Source organism: Scomber scombrus, chromosome 24 (genome assembly GCF_963691925.1).
Source record: "Scomber scombrus chromosome 24, fScoSco1.1, whole genome shotgun sequence".
In the NCBI taxonomy this organism is placed as follows: Eukaryota; Metazoa; Chordata; class Actinopteri; order Scombriformes; family Scombridae; genus Scomber; species Scomber scombrus.
In genome coordinates this window covers 867,520-885,019 of record NC_084993.1, presented here as the reverse complement: position 1 = coordinate 885,019, position 17,500 = coordinate 867,520, and the positions used below count along the sequence as shown (strand labels likewise).

At 44.4% G+C, this 17,500-nt stretch overlaps 3 protein-coding genes and 1 long non-coding RNA gene across 4 annotated transcripts in view; 2 read left to right on the top strand and 2 right to left on the bottom strand.

Annotated features, from left to right (window-relative positions):
* Positions 1-389, bottom strand: part of eif5b (eukaryotic translation initiation factor 5B) — a 17,238-nt gene extending 16,849 nt beyond the window's left edge. Inside the window, exon 1 of the mRNA XM_062414580.1 lies at positions 189-389. Within this exon, the coding sequence (XP_062270564.1) occupies positions 189-223 (35 nt within the window). The 5' untranslated portion in view covers positions 224-389. The remainder of the gene's footprint in view (positions 1-188) is intronic.
* A 1,049-nt stretch (positions 390-1,438) lies between these two features.
* On the bottom strand, positions 1,439-3,844 carry lipt1 (lipoyltransferase 1). The gene is made up of 3 exons (XM_062414579.1): positions 3,246-3,844; positions 2,432-2,653; positions 1,439-2,159 (listed from the first exon to the last, which is right to left on the bottom strand). The coding sequence occupies exons 1-3, from the start codon at positions 3,832-3,834 to the stop codon at positions 1,762-1,764; spliced, it is 1,209 nt and encodes a 402-aa protein (XP_062270563.1). The 5' UTR covers positions 3,835-3,844; the 3' UTR covers positions 1,439-1,761.
* A 2,625-nt stretch (positions 3,845-6,469) lies between these two features.
* LOC133976460 (uncharacterized) lies at positions 6,470-9,795 on the top strand. The gene is made up of 3 exons (XR_009924831.1): positions 6,470-6,491; positions 8,756-9,026; positions 9,684-9,795. It is a non-coding gene; the product is annotated as an uncharacterized LOC133976460 (long non-coding RNA).
* Positions 9,796-11,094: 1,299 nt separating this feature from the next.
* The window catches only part of LOC133976459 (transcriptional-regulating factor 1-like), a 10,175-nt gene continuing 3,769 nt past the window's right edge, over positions 11,095-17,500 (top strand). Inside the window, exons 1-8 of the mRNA XM_062414672.1 lie at positions 11,095-11,821; positions 12,634-12,680; positions 12,786-12,888; positions 13,646-13,979; positions 14,847-14,922; positions 15,003-15,142; positions 15,240-15,343; positions 17,290-17,344. Coding sequence (XP_062270656.1) covers positions 11,198-11,821; positions 12,634-12,680; positions 12,786-12,888; positions 13,646-13,979; positions 14,847-14,922; positions 15,003-15,142; positions 15,240-15,343; positions 17,290-17,344 — 1,483 coding nt within the window. The 5' untranslated portion in view covers positions 11,095-11,197. The remainder of the gene's footprint in view (positions 11,822-12,633; positions 12,681-12,785; positions 12,889-13,645; positions 13,980-14,846; positions 14,923-15,002; positions 15,143-15,239; positions 15,344-17,289; positions 17,345-17,500) is intronic.

Sequence of the window (17,500 nt, the reverse complement as noted above, 5' to 3'; positions counted from 1 at the left end):
CGTTGACTCGTGGTTAGCATCGGTTAGCATCACCTAGCCGCTAAAGATAACAGAAGCTAACAGAAGCTAACAGAGCTACAGGGGGGGCAGCGTGGTTCGTGGCCGGGTTTGGAGGTGTTAAACCGGGCAGGGAGGCTCGGTGCCGCCCCGGTGTCGGTGTGGGAAGAAGCCTCAGGTGTTTACTCTACCTGTCCTCTCCGGATTTCTTCTGTTTCTTGCCCATCCTGCCGGTGTGGAGTCTCCAGTTCTCCGGTTCTCCGGTTGTCTGCGCTGCTGGTGACACCGGACAAAGATCGTCTATTCAGCAGCAGCAGTGAGGAGGACTCACTCCCAAGATTTTTACCCCTCACATTATTCCTTTATTTTTATCCTTTATTTTATTTTTTTTAAGTGTGAATAAAATAACAGCAAATAAAGCAGTATAAAAAAGAGAGAGGTTTAGTAAAATTAGACAATTAAAAACAAAGACATTCAGTAAAAAACAAGTTAAAATGACATTAATTAAAAACCAGATTAAATAAATATCTTTTAAGATCAGATCAGATATTCCTTCATTAGTCCAACAATAACAAAGAATAAAAAACAATAAATAAGTGTGAAAAACGATAACATTAATAGTAGAAATATATAATTAGAATATAAAATAGAATATGCCTTTATTCTATATTGTAATTATATATTTCTACTATTAATGTTATTGTTTTTAGAAAGAATAAATATTAATGTGTGCATGCCGTTCCCAGTTATTATCTGTTACTAACATGCAGAAGTTACTAAAACTGGAGCAGAGTTTGGTTCACAGAGTTTACAGCAGAGTGATTCCTCTTTATTGTTTCTGTCTTCGGAAGCTCCCAGCAGCACGCATGGCTCTGCGGGAGCACTGCGCATGCGTCATTGGACTTTACCTCTTGGGATTTGTAGTTTTTGATCCAAAAATGTTTTAATAAGGGAAAAATAAATGTTAAATAATAAAAGAAAATGTTTTCGTACTACGGAAGAGTATTAGGGCCGAAAAAAAATAAAATTCTGAAAAAAAGAATAAAACATTTTAAGGGAGGATTTTTTTTCAAATGTGTGATGGAAGGGAGGAAGGAAGGAAAGAAAGACAGATGGAAGGAAGGAAGGAGGGAAGGAAGGAAGAAAGGAGGGAAGGAAGAAAGGAAGGAGGGAGGGAAGGAAGGAAGGAAGGTAGGAAGGAAGGAAGGAAGGAAGGAAGAATGAAAGGAAGGAAGGATGGAGGGAAGCACGGAAGGAAGGAAGAAAGGGAGAAAGGAAGGAGGGAAGGAGGGAAGGAAGGAAAAGGAGGCATGGAAGGAAGGAATGAAGGAAGGGTCATTGATATGTACCAGATAAAGACGCAGTAGAACCAATATGTTTAGTTTAATAACATTTTATTGTCTTCAGAGTTAAAGTTTAAATCTATCTTGAGTCCGATTCATCGTGAGTCCGATTCATCGTGAGTCCGATTCATCGTGAGTCCGGTTCATCGTGAGTCCGATTCCTCGTGAGTCCGATTCATCGTGAGTCCGATTCATCGTGAGTCCGGTTCATCGTGAGTCCGGTTCATCGTGAGTCCGATTCATCGTGAGTCCGGTTCATCGTGAGTCCGATTCATCGTGAGTCCGATTCATCGTGAGTCCGATTCATCGTGAGTCCGGTTCATCGTGAGTCCGATTCCTCGTGAGTCCGATTCATCGTGAGTCCGATTCATCGTGAGTCCGATTCATCGTGAGTCCGGTTCATCATGAGTCTGAGCCTGTTTCATCCCATCACTGCCATCACAGCGTCACACAGGATGTTGAGTCTGTTCTGCGTCTCTCCGCTCTCGTTCCGCAGCAGCGCAGCGACGCCTGCAGCCGAGCGGTGAGGACAGAACCGTTCTCCCTGCAGCACGACGCTCAGCTCGTCGCTCAGCCGCCGCGGCAGCCAATCAGAGGGCACGTCCAGCCGGAAGCTCTCCATCACGCCGCTCTTCACCTCCAGGTGCAGCCGGGCGGAGACGCCGTCCGACAGCTGCAGCTCCGTCTGGACACTGAATTTCGGCGTCTTCCCGAACTTCCAGTCCCACGATTGCAGCTCTGCGGCAGCGCTGCTCACACCGGGAAACGATGACTCATCAGAGGGGTCAACAGAGGTCAACGCTGAGCTGAACCCGAACTCTGAGGAGAAAGATCAGAATAAATATTATATTATATCGATATCATGATATGAGACTTAGAATGTGTCTGTGTGTGTGTGTGTGTGTGTGTGTGTCTGTGTGTGTGTGTGTGTGTGTGTGTGTGTTATTTAGTTATTGTTTATTTATTGTATGTTTCTCTTCATGTTTTCCTCTCAGCATGTTTTATTGTATTTTTCTGTTGCAGTAACCATATTAAACCAGCAGGTGTCCTCGTTGCTCCATCACACCAGTAACAGCAGAGTCAACCAGTACCTGTGTTGTACTGGTCCGCCAGCGCCTCCTGCAGCTCCTCCAACCGCAGCGAGGGGGCGTGGTCCACCAGGTTGGCCACAGGCGAGGGGACGCTGGGCGTGGCGTTGCTATGGATACCGGGGCAGGACGGGCGGAGCACGGCGGCGAGGGCGGAGCGGTCGGCCGAGTGGAGCAGCGTGCAGTGATGGTACGACGACTTCCTGCTGAGTCTGGACGCGCTGCCTGGAGACCACGATGACATCATCAAGTAATCAATGAACTGATCGATAATCAACTGATTGTTATATATACTGGTTTGACTCCCTCTCGCCTTCATGTCTAGACGACTTATTTTGGGGCTTTAAATCATCTAGGGCAGGGGTGTCAAACATGCGGTCCGTGGGCCAGAACCGGACCACCAAGAACTTTAATCCGGCCCATTGGATAAGTGTGAAGATTACAGAAAAATAAGGAAGGAAGGAAGGAAGGAAATAGGGAAGGATGGAAGGAGGGAGGGAAGAAAAGAAAGATGGAAGGAAGGATGGAAGGTAGGAAAGAAGGAAGGAAGGAAGGAAGGATGGAAGGAAGGAAAGAAGGAAGGAAGGAAGGAAAGAAGGAAGGAAGGAAGAAAAGATGGAAGGAAGGAAGGAAGAAAAGATCGAAGGAAGGAAGGACGGGAGGAAGGACAGAAGGAAGGAAGGATGGAAGGAAGGAAGGAAGGACAGAAGGAAAGAAGGAAGGAAGGAAGGAAGAAAGGAAGGAAGGAAGGAAGGAGTTTGACCCTCTGCTCTAAGAAAACATATTACTGATCTTCTCTCCTCTCATAGTTTCCTACCTGAGATCTTGAAGTGTCCTTTCAGTATAATGTCGAACCTGTCGGTTGCCATGACGTCCAGCTCTGGTCTCAGCCTCGTCAGCGTCTCCGTGACGACCCTCAGGTTCCTCTGCCGGTCGTACGCCTTCTTCGAGGTGAAGAACGTCATGTTGAGGTTCCCGAGGTCGTGGAAGACCGTCCCGCCGCCGCTCCGCCTGCGGGCCAGATCGATCCCGGCCCGCCTCATGGCCGGCAGGTTGCACTCGCTCCACGGGTTCTGATGGCGTCCGATCACCACGGCGGCCCGGCTCCTCCACAGCAACAGGACGCTGCGCTGCTGCAGGTCCACGTTGGCGTCAATCCAGTCCTCCAGAGCCAGGTTCTGGTGCACGTCTGTGGAGCGGGACAGCAGGACCAGACCCGAGCTGGAGCCGGAGCCGGAGCCGGAGCCGGAGCCGGAGCCGGAGCCGGAGCCGGAGCCAGAGCCGGAGCCGGAGCCAGAGCCGGAGCCAGAGGAAGTTAACACGCTGATGCAGCTACGAGACGACGGACGCCTGAACACACCTGAGCAGCTTCTGAGGAGACACAACGATCCTCTGAGGTTCGACATCGTTTACGTCCTAAAAACATCTGCAACGAGAAAAAAGGATCCACGTTAAAGACGAGACATTCAATTATATAGAGCGAGGGGGGGGGGGGTCCAACTCATCTTCATTCAAGGGCCACATACAGAACAATCTGATCTCATGAGGGCCGGATCATTAGAAAAATGGAGGGAAGGAAGGAAGGAAGGAAAGAAAGAAAGAAAGAAGGAAGGAAGGAAGGAGGGAAGGAAGGAAGTTTGTTACATTCTGTCACTGTATTATTTATGGATTAAAATAAATGATTCCTCTTTATGTTGTGAACCACCTGAAACACAGACATTTATCTTTATTATATGACTATAAATCTCTTTCTTTCCTACCTTCCTTCTTTCTTTCCTCCATCTCTTTCTTCCTTCCTTCCCCCCTACCTTCCTTCTTTCCTCCCTTCCTCTTTTCCTTTCTCCCTCCTTCCTCCCTCCCTCCTACCTTCCTTGTCTTTCCTCCATCCTTCCTTCCTTCCTCCCTCTTTCCTCCCTTCTTTCCTCCGCCCTTCTTCTCTACTACCTTCCTTCCCTCCTACCTTCTTTCTTTCTTTCCTCCATCCCTTTCTTCCTTCCTTCCCCCCTACCTTCCTTCTTGCCTGTCCTTCTTTCCTCCCTTCCTCTTTTCCTTTCTCCCTCCTTCCTCCCTCCCTCCCTCCTACCTTCCTTGTCTTTCCTCCGTCCTTCCTTCCTTCCTCCCTCTTTCCTCCCTTCTTTCCTCCGCCCTTCTTCTCTACTACCTTCCTTCCCTCCTACCTTCCTTCTTTCCTCCCTCCATCCTTCCTTCCTTCCTCCCTCCTTTCCTTCCTTCTTCCCTCCCTCCCCTCTTCTTCCTTCCTCCCTCCTTTCCTCCCTTCCTTCCTTGACTCTAGGACAACAGGAGGGTTAATGATGTTTCTAGATTAATTTCTCTTTAATGAACTTTAGTGAACTACAGTACATGACATCACTGCTGCATGCTGAGCTCAACCGGAAGAGGCTTTTATTTTTAGCTTTAGCATGACCTCCACAATAAAAGACAAACTGAGACTTTGATTAATTCAGTTTAATCCAAACAGTCGCTGATGAAACATTTCTGACACGATGGATGAAAACAGAGATTAGAGACGTTTGTGTCTCGCGCTGACCTGAACCAGAGAAGAGGAAACGGGGACGGTGACGTCAGAGGACACGAAGGACGAACTACTTCCGCCCTCAGCCTTCAGAATAAAAGCGATATATAAAACACTTAATTATGCAGATGTTTTAAAGTTGATTTGGAGGATTCAATAAGTGAGTTTAAGAGACATTAAAGATATTAAATCTGCAAATAATTATCTTTTATTACAATTATCCACTAAACTAAACAGTTATTTTCTTGACAAGTTGTTTCATTCATTTAAAATACACACAATGAGCATTTTAGAAGATAAAAGAGAAATGATCCAACAACAGAATAATGAATGAATCTTTGCTTTGAAGGCGATTAAATGTGTTTTATTTTCTTTATATAGTTAATATTAGAGACGAGAGATTCCTCTTAGATATAAATAAATAATCTATCTTTAGACACGCGTCAGAAACTGATTTCACACCACAATGAGACACGTTAAACACAGAATATACAATGTTTTATTTTGGTTTTATTTTAGTTTTATTGAGTCTTAACTTCTATCATCGATGTGTGATCCATTACTCATTAAATATGATGCATGTTTGAACAATTCTTCACCAAATTACACCAAAAAACAATATAGTAATCAATCACAATGTTATCGAACCGCAAAGTGACTTTTATTGTGAAACTGAACATCGCTCTAACAGCGTTTCCGGTGTCCATGGTTACTAAGCTCTGACCTCGGTCCGTCACCATAAACCTTCCTTCCTGCAGCTGTAACCTCATGAGAAATGTTCCTATTAATACTTTATTAAAACTATAAACTATAAATAAACCAGGCTGTTAATGAGCTTTAATATTAATAAACTACATTTATATAACAATTAAAGCTTTTTACAACATCTCAACATTCACACACTGATTTAAACTTAAGTATAAAATAGTTTAACTAAATAAAAATAGATGAAAATGTAGATTATTAAACTTTAATTATATAAATAAGAAGCTTCTTAGTTTCATTTGTCTTTACATGTGAGGGTCAGTGAATCAGGAGGCTAAATTAATGTGTTAAATCTCACAGATCTTATTTTATTTTACTGATTTTTAATTAAAATATGTTTTTGACTTTTAGGAAACTTAAAAAAATAAAAATAAGCAACTTTAAAACAGTTTTCTGGAGGTTTTGAATCATCAGATAAGAACAGAAACCTCCACATTGACTCCATTGAATCAACACTAATAAAAAAATATATATAAAAACACAATTACATCATTTAAACTCTTCTTTTATTTCCATTTTGACAGATTCTCACATTTCAGGTTGAGTGTATATTCTCGGCCCCATTTGAGCCTTTTTTTAAAGCCTCGTCTGTCTCCTCGGCGTCTGTCATCGTCATCATGAGATGAGGAAGAAGCAGAGCGTCTAAAGCGGCGACCAGAGAGAGGAAGAACATGTGACCACATCCTGACAACACACTCACACTCACACTAATATACACTCACACACACTCATACACAGAGTCAGTCGGAGCCGATGATGTGTCAGGTGAGAGGTTACTTTATTCTACTTTACACTTTAAACTCAAAGCTAAATGTTACATCAGGACTTTTTACACTCTGCTTTGTTTTATTAATTACTTCTTTTTTTTTTTAAACATCTTTATTATCAGATGCAACTTTGACCCTGTTATAAAGTCTTTGATTTATACTTTTCTTGTTATATATGTGCATGTTGCAGAGAGGTGAAGGGAGGAAATGACCAAAATGTGACCACAGTTTCATATAAATTCAAAAAATGTATTTAAAAACAATCAGAAATGTGTTTTATTGTCTTGCATATGAGATGATCCCGCCTGTAAAGACTCAGACTGGTGATGGATTTAATGTGAGATTCAGTTTTTATCACTTAAACATGATGGTGTCACTTTAAGAGAAGCCACATTTTAATTGTCTCTGGGCGCGAATTCTTAGAAGTGTCCCGTTATCTCACATTCACACTTAGTCATAAAGACACGCACACAGCTGCTGTGGTGTGTTGGTCCTCCGTCAGAGGAGACAAACTGTTACATCTTCAGATAAACGACTTCAGCTAACGACGAAACTAACAAGTTAAACACGTCATGTTTACGAAAAGGCTAATTTAGTCTTTAAAGGAAAGACGCAGGAAGGAGATAATAAAGGTCACGATAACGTCTCACAGGGGTTTTTTTACTCCTCGAGTAAAGGAAGGAAGGGAGGAAGAAGGAAGGAAAGGAGGAAGGAAGGAAAGGAGGAAGGAAGGAACAGTCAAGACAGACGGGGTCACGAAGGTTAAAGACAGTAACGAGTCACAGGTGTCCTTTTAACCCTCCTGTTGTCCTCGAGTCAAGGAAGGAAGGGAGGAAGAAGGAAGGGAGGAAGAAAGAAGGAAGGAAGGAAGGAGAGAGGGAAGGAGGGAGGAAAAGAGGAAGGGAGGAAGGAAGGAAGGAAAGAAGGAAGGAGGGAAGGAAGGAAAGGAAAGGAGGAAGGGAGGAGAGAGGGAAGGAGGGAGGAAAAGAGGAAGGGAGGAAGGAAGGAAGGAAAGAAGGAAGGAGGGAAGGAAGGAAAGGAAAGGAGGAAGGGAGGAAAGAAAGAGAGAAGGAGGGAGTGAGGAAGGAAAGAAAGGAAAGAGGGAAGGAAAGAAGGAGGGAAGGGAGGAAGGAAGGAAGGAAGGAAGGAAGGAAGGAAGGAAGGAAGGAAGGAAGGAAGGAAGGAAAGAAGGAACAGTCAAAACAGACGGGGTCAATTTGACCCGGGAGGACGACAGGAAGGTTAGAGACAGTAACGACTGCAGGCAAATCTGATTTTTAGGCCTGACTGTCCAAACTGTTTTTAGCAAGTGTCCAAATGGGATCTGGCTCCGTTCAGACTGGGCCACATTAATGACCAATCTGACAGGTTGCTGTGGCAACGTCGTCGGAGCGGAGGCGTCACCTAGCGTGTGTTGTGTGATGTCATATAATTACGACAGCGACAACAAACCCTCGAGCTTCGCCTGAACGGAGCCATCTCCCCAAAGATTAATTAAGAATGTGGTTTGGTCCTCTGTCCAAGGACTGATGTTTTCCATTGATATCAGCTAGCAACAACAACTGGAATAATAACCATTGATATCAGCTAGCAACAACAACTGGAATAATAACCATTGATATCAGCTAGCAACAACAACTGGAATAATAACTATTGATATCAGCTAGCAACAACAACTGGAATAATAACCATTGATATCAGCTAGCAACAACAACTGGAATAATAACCATTGATATCAGCTAGCAACAACAACTGGAATAAGCCTCCATTGATATCAGCTAGCAACAACTACTGGAATAATAACCATTGATATCACCTAGCAACAACTACTGGAATAATAACCATTGATATCAGCTAGCAACAACAACTGGAATAATAACCATTGATATCAGCTAGCAACAACAACTGGAATAAGCGCGGGTCGTAGCGTGACGTAGCGTAGAGACGTAGAGAGATGTCACGTACAGTCAGAACCGATGTGAGTGTTTGGAGCTGTTCAGACTCAGACACATCTGTCCACATGTGATTTGAAACTACCTCCCAAAGGTGGTTTCCATCTGGTTTGCAAAAATCGGATTTCATGTGATTTATGACTGTTCAGACTTCATAAGAGCATCTGGTTCTGATCTAGATCGGCTAAAAATCGGATTTTGGCTTTCAGTGTGAACGCAGCCTTAGAGACACTAACCAATCACAGGTGTCCTGATAGAGACAGTAGCATCACTGTGTTATTAATCAGACTTCATTTCTGTCATTTTGCAGATTTTCATCCGAGTGAAATCGTCGTGAAGATAAAAACACAAACTTTCTCCATAAACACACATGATTACGCACATAAACACACACACTGAATGATAAGCAGGTGTGTGTGTGTGTGGATGACATCATGTCTGAGCTGTGGACGTACTCTTCTTCCTCTCCCATCATGCATCACTCCTCTGTGTCACAGTCGTCACCTTTCAGCTCCTCACCTCCTCCAGTCTTCTCCTCTTCTTCCTCACTCAGGAATCATGGGAACTCTCTTCATGACAAGGTAATCGCTGTTTACCATAGACTGTATATGTAATGGACGTAACATCCGTGACGTCACCCATTGGTTTGTGGACTGCTGCTCGGAGGCCAATAGTGTCGGATCTGAGCAGCGCCATCTTGAACATTTCAGGTGCATGATGGGAAAAATAAAAACATGGATTCTACTTATATGGGCATCAGGAGGAGCATGAGGCGCCCTCCTGAACCTGTGAACCAATCAACCTGTCAATCACCACGTAGCCACGCCCTAATGCATACCCTGCTTTATCGTCACATATAAAATCAGGGAGGCCAAAATGTCCCAAATGAACATCATACTGCATTGAAGAAGACTTTAAACTAGCGATTGAGACCATAAACACATTTTGAAAACGTTTACTGAGGTTAGAAATCAAGTGAGAAGTTGGTGAATTCTCCATTGACTTGTATAGAGACGGAAGTCCTTTTGACACCTAAACGGTCGCCCCCTGGTGGCCTTTTGATAGAATGCAGTTTTAAGTTACTTCTGCGTTGGCCTCAATGCAGAGGACCGGAACTCCCTGCCTGTATTTACTGACTGATTGATTGATTGATTGATTGATTGATTGATTGATACACTCATGGATTATTGTACTTATTCAATTACTCACTTATGTTCTTCTTTATACCTTTTGCCCAGATGACCTCACATCACCTCCCTCATCTTCAGACTCAGCTCACTTCCTCCCACTACCTCCCCCATCCCCAAGTCACCTCCCCTCACCTCCCCCATCACCAGGTCACCTCCCCTCACCTCCAGGTCACTTCCCCTCACCTCCCCCAACCCCAGGTCACCTCCCCTCACTACCAGCATCAGCACCAAGTCACCTCCCCTCACCACCTCCCCCATGCCCAGGTCACCTCCCCTCACCACCTCCCCCATGCCCAGGTCACCTCCCCTCACCTCCTCCCCCATGCCCAGGTCACCTCCCCTCACCTCCTCCTCTCCAGCCACAATCACGACGCTGGTTTAGATCATTCAAACTGGGCTGAATCTGAACCTCAATCGGATCTCTCCTACCTGCTCAACAACTATAATTACTCCTACCAGGTAAGTTGTTCATAATACTACAAAGAACAAGTAAAGGTGCCAAAGAGTCAAAGACTAGGTTCCCAACAAGGCATCATGTAAAGTATAAATGATTACAACAGAGCAATACATTGTGATTCACCCATAGACTGTATATAAGAAATGGATGTAACATCCGTGACGTCACCCATTGGTTTGTGGACTGCTGCTTGGAGGCCAATAGTATCGGATCTGAGCTGCGCCATCTTGAAAATGTCAGGTGCATGCTGGGAAAAATAAAAACAGGGATTCTACTTATATGGGCATCAGGAGGAGCATGAGGCGCCCTCCTGAACCTGTGAACCAATCAACCTGTCAATCACCACGTAGCCACGCCCTAATGCATACCCTGCTTTATCGTCACATATAAAATCAGGGAGGCCAAAATGTCCCAAATGAACATCATACTGCATTGAAGAAGGCTTTAAACTAGCGATTGAGACCATAAACACATTTTGAAAACGTTTACTGAGGTTAGAAATCAAGTGAGAAGTTGGTGAATTCTCCATTGACTTGTATAGAGACGGAAGTCCTTTTGACACCAAAACGGTCGCCCCCTGGTGGCCTTTTGATAGAATGCAGTTTAAGTTACTTCCACGTTGGTCTCATTTCAGAGGACCGGAACTCCCCGCCTGTATTTAACACATACAGTACTGTACATCTGGGTTATTGGTATCAAATGTATTCAACAAGTAAGGCGTTACATAAGTCCTCAATAACCACTTGTATTGGATTAATTTGAGATTTCTAACCAGTCCTCAACAGATATTACACTATTCAAACTTATGTACTTTAACTGTAGGAGAACTTGTAATGGAGTATTTTTACTTTGCTGTATTGGTAATCCCTATGTCTTTGATCTGACACAGAACCAGGATGCATCATACATGGATTTCCATCTCCAGAACCAGAACCAGAACCAGAACCAGAGCCAGAGCCAGTTCAGTGTTGATCTGAACCTGAATCACCATAGACACACCAACCCACTGCTCTATGAGCCTCAAACGCCTGTGTCCGCCGGTGTGTTTGGCCACGGTGACTCACCCGGTCCAGATGTGGACCCCTGGGGGCCGGTTCTGCCCCAGATGCAGTGCTCTCCGCTGGGCTCCGTGTCTGGAAGCGTCCACATGGGGAGACAGAGCTCCGTGGAGTTCAGGTCAACGCCTACAGAGGACTTCTCCAACAACCATTTTTTCCCGTACGGTTACCATGACAACAACGCCAGCCAGCCCTACTGCAGCCCCTCCACCCCTGGTCCAAGTCCTCATTACCCTCAGACCCCTCAGACCCCTGCTATCTCCAGTCCTGGTCCCCAAATGCATCCCAGGACCGAGACACTCCCGTTTCAAACACAGACGCCAACGCAGCTGAACAGAGATCAAACCACCAGCTGCTGTCTGCATGAGTCTGACAGCTACCCAGCGACCTCTGACCCCGTCCAGCACCAGCTGAGCAGAAACGTCCTCCCGAGTCAAACGGAGCCGGTCCAAAACCAGTCGGGCGTCCCAGATGCTGCCGGTAGTCTAGAGAGCTGCTTCCCTCCACAGGGAAGAGGCCAGGATGTCAGCAGCCCGGCCCAGCCTGCAGGCCTCAATGCTGGGCTGAGCTGGGGGAACGAGTGTGGAGGAGGAAGGAGACGAGGAAGAGGAGGAGGAGGAGGAGGAAGAGGAGGAGGAGGAGGTGGAGATAGTCAACCAGACTGGAACTGGGTATGTTATCTCACTTTGTAAATGTCAGCAGCAGCTAGTCTTAAAATAAGCGAATGAAAGAGTGATTAACCTTCCTGTCGTCCTCCCGGGTCAAATTGACCCCGTCTGTTGTGACTGTTCCTTCTTTCCTCCCTTCCTTCCTTCCATCTGTCCTTCCTCCCTTCCTCCTTCTCTCTTTCTTTCCTTCCTCTCCCTTTCTTCCCTACCTTCCTTCCATCCTTCCTTCCTCCCTTCCTTCCTCCTTCCCTTCCATCCTTCCTTCTTCCTCCCTCCCTCCCTTCCATCCTTCCTTCTTCCTTCCTCCTCCCTTCCTTCCTCCCTTCCTCCCTCCCTTCTTCCTCCCTTCCATCCTTCCTTCCTCCCTCCCTTCCTTCCTTCTTCCCTCCCTTCCCTCCCTCCTTCCTTCCTGCCTCCTTTCCATCCTTCTTTCTTCCTCCCTTCCATCCTTCCTCCTTTCCTTCCTTGACTCGAGGACAACAGGAGGGTTAAATATGTTTGTTAATAGGTAAATATTCAGGTAAACAAACAAGCATATAGTGTCAGACAATAGCTTGAAAGTAAGTAGCCGATTAAATGCATAAATAAATGATCATGTGAGTAAATAAATTAAATTAGTGTGTAAATAAATGCAAACAGAACTATTATAGGTACATTAAAATGTGAGAAGTTGATTTCAAGCTTATTTTTTAACACATTAAAGTAAATAAGTGTGCAATTAAATAAGTAAATAACACAAATAAGTAGGAACTATTGAGCTTATTAGATAGTTAGTTATACATAAAGGTTTTTTCTTGGATGTTTTTTGTTTTCAGGTCAAACAGGCTCAACATGAAAACCTCCCGAAGGCTCCAGACCCCAGGTGAGTCTGATGAAGGTGATGTGATGACAGCTGTGGATGTTTTGCCTCTCTGGTCTTACAGTGTGTGTGTGTGTGTGTGTGTGTGTGTGTGTGTGTGTGTTACAGGTTGTTGTGTACAGTGTGTAAACGTGACTTCAGGAGTTTGCCGGCGTTGAACGGTCACATGCGTTCCCACAGCGGCTTCAGATCAGCTTCATGGTTGAACAAGGTACGACAGTCACATAAGATCCTTCAGAGTGATGAATTTAACCCTCCTGTTGTCCTCGAGTCAAGGAAGGAAGTGAGGAAGAGGGAAGGAAAGGAGGGAGGAAGAGGGAAGGAAAGGAGGGAGGAAGGAAGGAAGGGAGTAAAGGAAAGAAGGAAGGGAGGGAGGGAGGAAGGAAGGAAAGGAGGGAGGAAGGAAGGAAGGGAATAAAAGAAAGAAGAAAGGAAGGAAGGTAGGGTGGAGGAAAGAAAGAGAGAAGGAGGGAAGGGAGGAAAGGAAGGAAGGAAGGAAAGAAGGAGGGAGGGAGGAAGGACAGAAGGAAGGAAGAAAGGGGATGGAAGAAGGAAAGAAGGAAGGAAGGAAGGAAAGGAAGGAAGGAAGGAAGGAAGGAAGGAAGGAAGGAAAGGAAGGAAAGGAAGGAGGGAGGAAAGACAGAAGGAAGGAAGAAAGGGGGATGGAGGAAGGATGGAAGGAACAGTAAAGACAAACGGGAGGACGACACGAAGGTTAAACGTAAACAACTCATAGACCTCTGAAATGTGAACCCTACTACAAACTGCTTTTTATAAGACGTCAAAAGACAAAAAGGTACTTTCCGCCGCTGAGAATTACAACACACATGACCCGACATCTCCCCCGACCAAAACCAAAGTTCAGTGGTTTACCTTGTGGTACCAACACCCAGCTGAAAGTCCCCTCTGCTCTGTTTACAGGTTGATGCATGCACTGACCAGAAATTTTGCTTCATTTCTGTCTCCAGGGCAACACTTCCCCTCCCGTCTCCATGGTGATGCCCGTCTCCGTGCCGGTCCAAACCAGAGGCGCGTCCAAGGTGAGCAGGGCCGGACCGCAGCGGAGGTGCACTCGCCAGTCCTCGGCCGCAGGAGGCGCCGTGCTGTACTGCAGCCTGATGCGGGTCGACGCTGCCAAGGAGGAGGCGGTTGCTAAGGGGGTTGCCAGGGGCGACGGTGGCAGAGGTCACTACACTCCTCCGCCCATGCTGTGTCCGGTGAGGACGGGACCGGGGCTGCACTGCTCCCTCACCACCAGGAGGCAGCAGAGAGTTCAGATTCTGAAGCTTCACAACTCACAGAGTACGTTAACGCACCATCCATCGTTATATAAAACATTATAAAACTTTAGTACAAGTACCTCAAACTGTACTACAGTAAAGTACAAGTACCTCTAACTGTACTACAGTAAAGTACAAGTACCTCTAACTGTACTACAGTAAAGTACAAGTACCTCAAACTGTACTACAGTAAAGTACAAGTACCTCAAACTGTACTGCAGTAAAGTACAAGTACCTCAAACTGTACTACAGTAAAGTACTAGTACCTCAAACTCTACTACAGTAAAGTACAAGTACCTCAAACTGTACTACAGTAAAGTACAAGTACCTCAAACTGTACTGCAGTAAAGTACAAGTACCTCAAACTGTACTACAGTAAAGTACTAGTACCTCAAACTCTACTACAGTAAAGTACAAGTACCTCAAACTGTACTGAAGTAAAGTACATGTACCTCAAACTGTACTACAGTAAAGTACAAGTACCTCAAACTGTACTGCAGTAAAGTACAAGTACCTCAAACTGTACTACAGTAAAGTACAAGTACCTCAAACTGTACTGCAGTAAAGTACAAGTACCTCAAACTGTACTCCAGTAAAGTACAAGTACCTCAAACTGTACTCCAGTAAAGTACAAGTACCTCTAACTGTACTACAGTAAAGTACAAGTACCTCAAACTGTACTCCAGTAAAGTACAAGTACCTCTAACTGTACTCCAGTAAAGTACAAGTACCTCTAACTGTACTACAGTAAAGTACAAGTACCTCAAACTGTACTACAGTAAAGTACAAGTACCTCACATTTACATTTACCATCATTATTACACTTATTCTAAATCCCCTTGAACCTGATTTGGTTAATGAAGCTCATGTTTGCGTCTCTGATTGGCAGATGGACTCAGTGATGTTGTTTCCATGGAGACGGCCCCTCCCTCTCCTGTCACACCAACAACAGGAACCAATAAGCCGTGAGTACAGTGATGCTCCTTTTTACCGGTGATGATGTCACTGTCCGATCAGCTGTTAACCCTCCACCTGTCAATCACAGGCGGATCAACGTGGGGCAGGGCTACCAGGTGGAAGTCCCGCCCCTTCAGGACAGGAAACACGCCCACTCTGACTCCCACAATGCACTGCAGCTGTGGACGCCATTAGACATGCTGGAGCATCCTGCCAATGAGCAGAGAGGTAGACACACAGTTACTATCATCATCATCATCATCATCATCATCATCATCATCACTTTATCAATGGTTACTTAATGATTGACACTTTGTTGGTCCAGTGGAAACTCTGCTGACGATGGCGTGCTCAGGTGTGGTGCCAGGGGGCGGGACCAGCCCAGAGTTCACCCTCAACATCCTATCAGAGTGCAGAGGAGACATCCTGGTAAAATCTCACCGTCTGATTGGTTCAAACTCCACATTTAATACTTATTAAGTAAGACTGAATGCTCCTGAAAATGTCAAATATTTTATCCACCTAGAAAAAAAAGAAAGAAAGAACAATAAGTTAGAGGTGGAGGAAAGAAAGAAGGAAAAAGAAAGATAAAAGAAGGGAAAGAAAGAAAGGAGGAAGAGGAGAAAGAAAGAAATAGAATGAACAAATAGGAGGAAAAAAAGAAAGAAGGAGAGAGGAGGAAGAAGAGAGAAAGAACATGAAGAAGAGAAAGAAAGAAAGAAAGAAAGAAAGAAAGAAAGAAAGAAAGAAAGAAAGAAAGAAAGAAAGAAAGAAAGAAAGAAAGAACAAGTAGGAGAAAGAAAGAAAGAAAGAAAGAAAGAAAGAGGCAGGGACGGAGGAAGGAAGGAAGGGAGGAGGAAAGGGGGGAAGGAAGGGAGGAAGGAAGAAGGAAGGAAAAGAGGAAGGGAGGAAGGAAGGAAAGAAGGAAGGTAATGGGGAGGAAAGAGAGAAGGAGGGAGGGAGGGAGGAAAGAAGGAGGGAAGGAAGGAAGGACAGAAGGAAGGAAGAAAGGGGGATGAAGGCAGGAAAGAAGGAAGGAAGGACAGAAGGAAGGAAGAAAGGGGGATGAAGGCAGGAAAGAAGGAAGGAAGGACAGAAGGAAGGAAGAAAGGAAATGTGATGCTGGGTCCACAAAAAAAGAATGTGTGCAAGTTATTCATACGTTTATTTTCACATTTTAACCCTTTAAATTTAAACTAAACCACATGGACACAATAAAAACATCAAAAAGTAAAGTGTGAAGTTCATAAATTAGCTGCAGTGAAGTCCAATGCATCTAAAAGTTAATTAAATTCCTTCCAATTGACTGATTGATGAAGCAGCTACACTTCCAGGTCTGGTGCATCGTCATGGTTACCGGTGAAGCCTCAGAAAGCAGCCGTGTCTCCTTTAACATGTCAGTTTAACGACATGTGTTCATTATTCATTATTAGTTTAACGAGGCGATGATCGACATTCACACCTCCATTTAAAAAAAAAAAAAAAAGCCTAAAAATAAGCACGAGTACAGTCCCCACGATGAGTGAACCACTTCCTGTCTCTGTACGGAGCTCACTAACAGAAGATGGGGAGATAATTCAGCCTTTTCTCTCACACTGTTTTAATAATAGAGTCTAATTAAAAACCACTACAGTAGGTATGATTTCATGGTTAGAAGTTGTTTTCACCACATAGTTAAAAGTTTAATCATCACTTGAGGAAAATATGAGTGTTTAACTTCCTGTTTTATAAAGTTATGAAGCATTTTACACTTAAATTAAAAAACAAATAAAGGCAGTTTGGTCGACGACTCTAAATACTACAATACCCATAATCCTCAGCTGCTGATTTTAACTGTAGTCCTTAACTTCTTATTAGAGTTGATTATATTTTTGTAGTTTACTTGATGCTATTTTAATCTTTCACTTTCATTTATTTAACAGCTTTAGAGACTTAACTTACATTTCAGGTCCAGATTATTAACATAAAATACAACCAGTGAATAAACTGTGATGTATTATTATTGATTATAATAAAATATAATATATATATAACGATGAGAGTATAAAATAATAAAAGTTTATGTTGGTCAGAAACGTTTTTTAACCTTTCATAAACCAAACTTTGCCTCTAATGCATTAAAGTGAAATAAAGTAAACTGTAGTACAGTTTGAGGTACTTGTACTCTACTGTAGTACAGTCTGAGGTACTTGTACTCTACTGTAGTACAGTCTGAGGTACTTGTACTCTACTGTAGTACAGTCTGAGTAGGGCTCCACCATTATTTCATGGTTAGAAGTTGTTTTCACCGCATAGTTAAAAGTTTAATCATCACTTGAGGAAAATATGAGTGTTTAACTTCCTACTTCCTGTTTCCTGCTGTTTTTATCTCCCAGCTGACGGTGGAGAAGCTGCTGTCGACTCCTGAAAGCTCCGACAACAGTCACTCAGGTCAGCCGCTGCTTCTTCATCCGTCGTCACCAGGGGGGTCAAACATGCGGCCCGCGGGCCAGAACCGGCCCGCCGAGGGTTGCAATCCGGCCCACTTTCCCTCCTGTGTTATTTTCCTTCCTTCCATCTGCCCTTCCTACCTTCCTTGTTTCCTTT

What these genes read in the sequence shown, in the direction of transcription:
- lipt1 (XM_062414579.1), bottom strand. Translation starts at nt 3,834, where the DNA reads ATGTCGAACCTCAGAGGATCGTTGTGTCTCCTCAGAAGCTGCTCAGGT. An exon ending in AGGACACTTCAAGATCTCAG is followed by an intron (nt 2,654 to 3,245) that starts GTAGGAAACTAT and finishes CGTGGTCTCCAG; the next exon opens with GCAGCGCGTCCAGACTCAGC. An exon ending in GGCGGACCAGTACAACACAG is followed by an intron (nt 2,160 to 2,431) that starts GTACTGGTTGAC and finishes CTTTCTCCTCAG; the next exon opens with AGTTCGGGTTCAGCTCAGCG.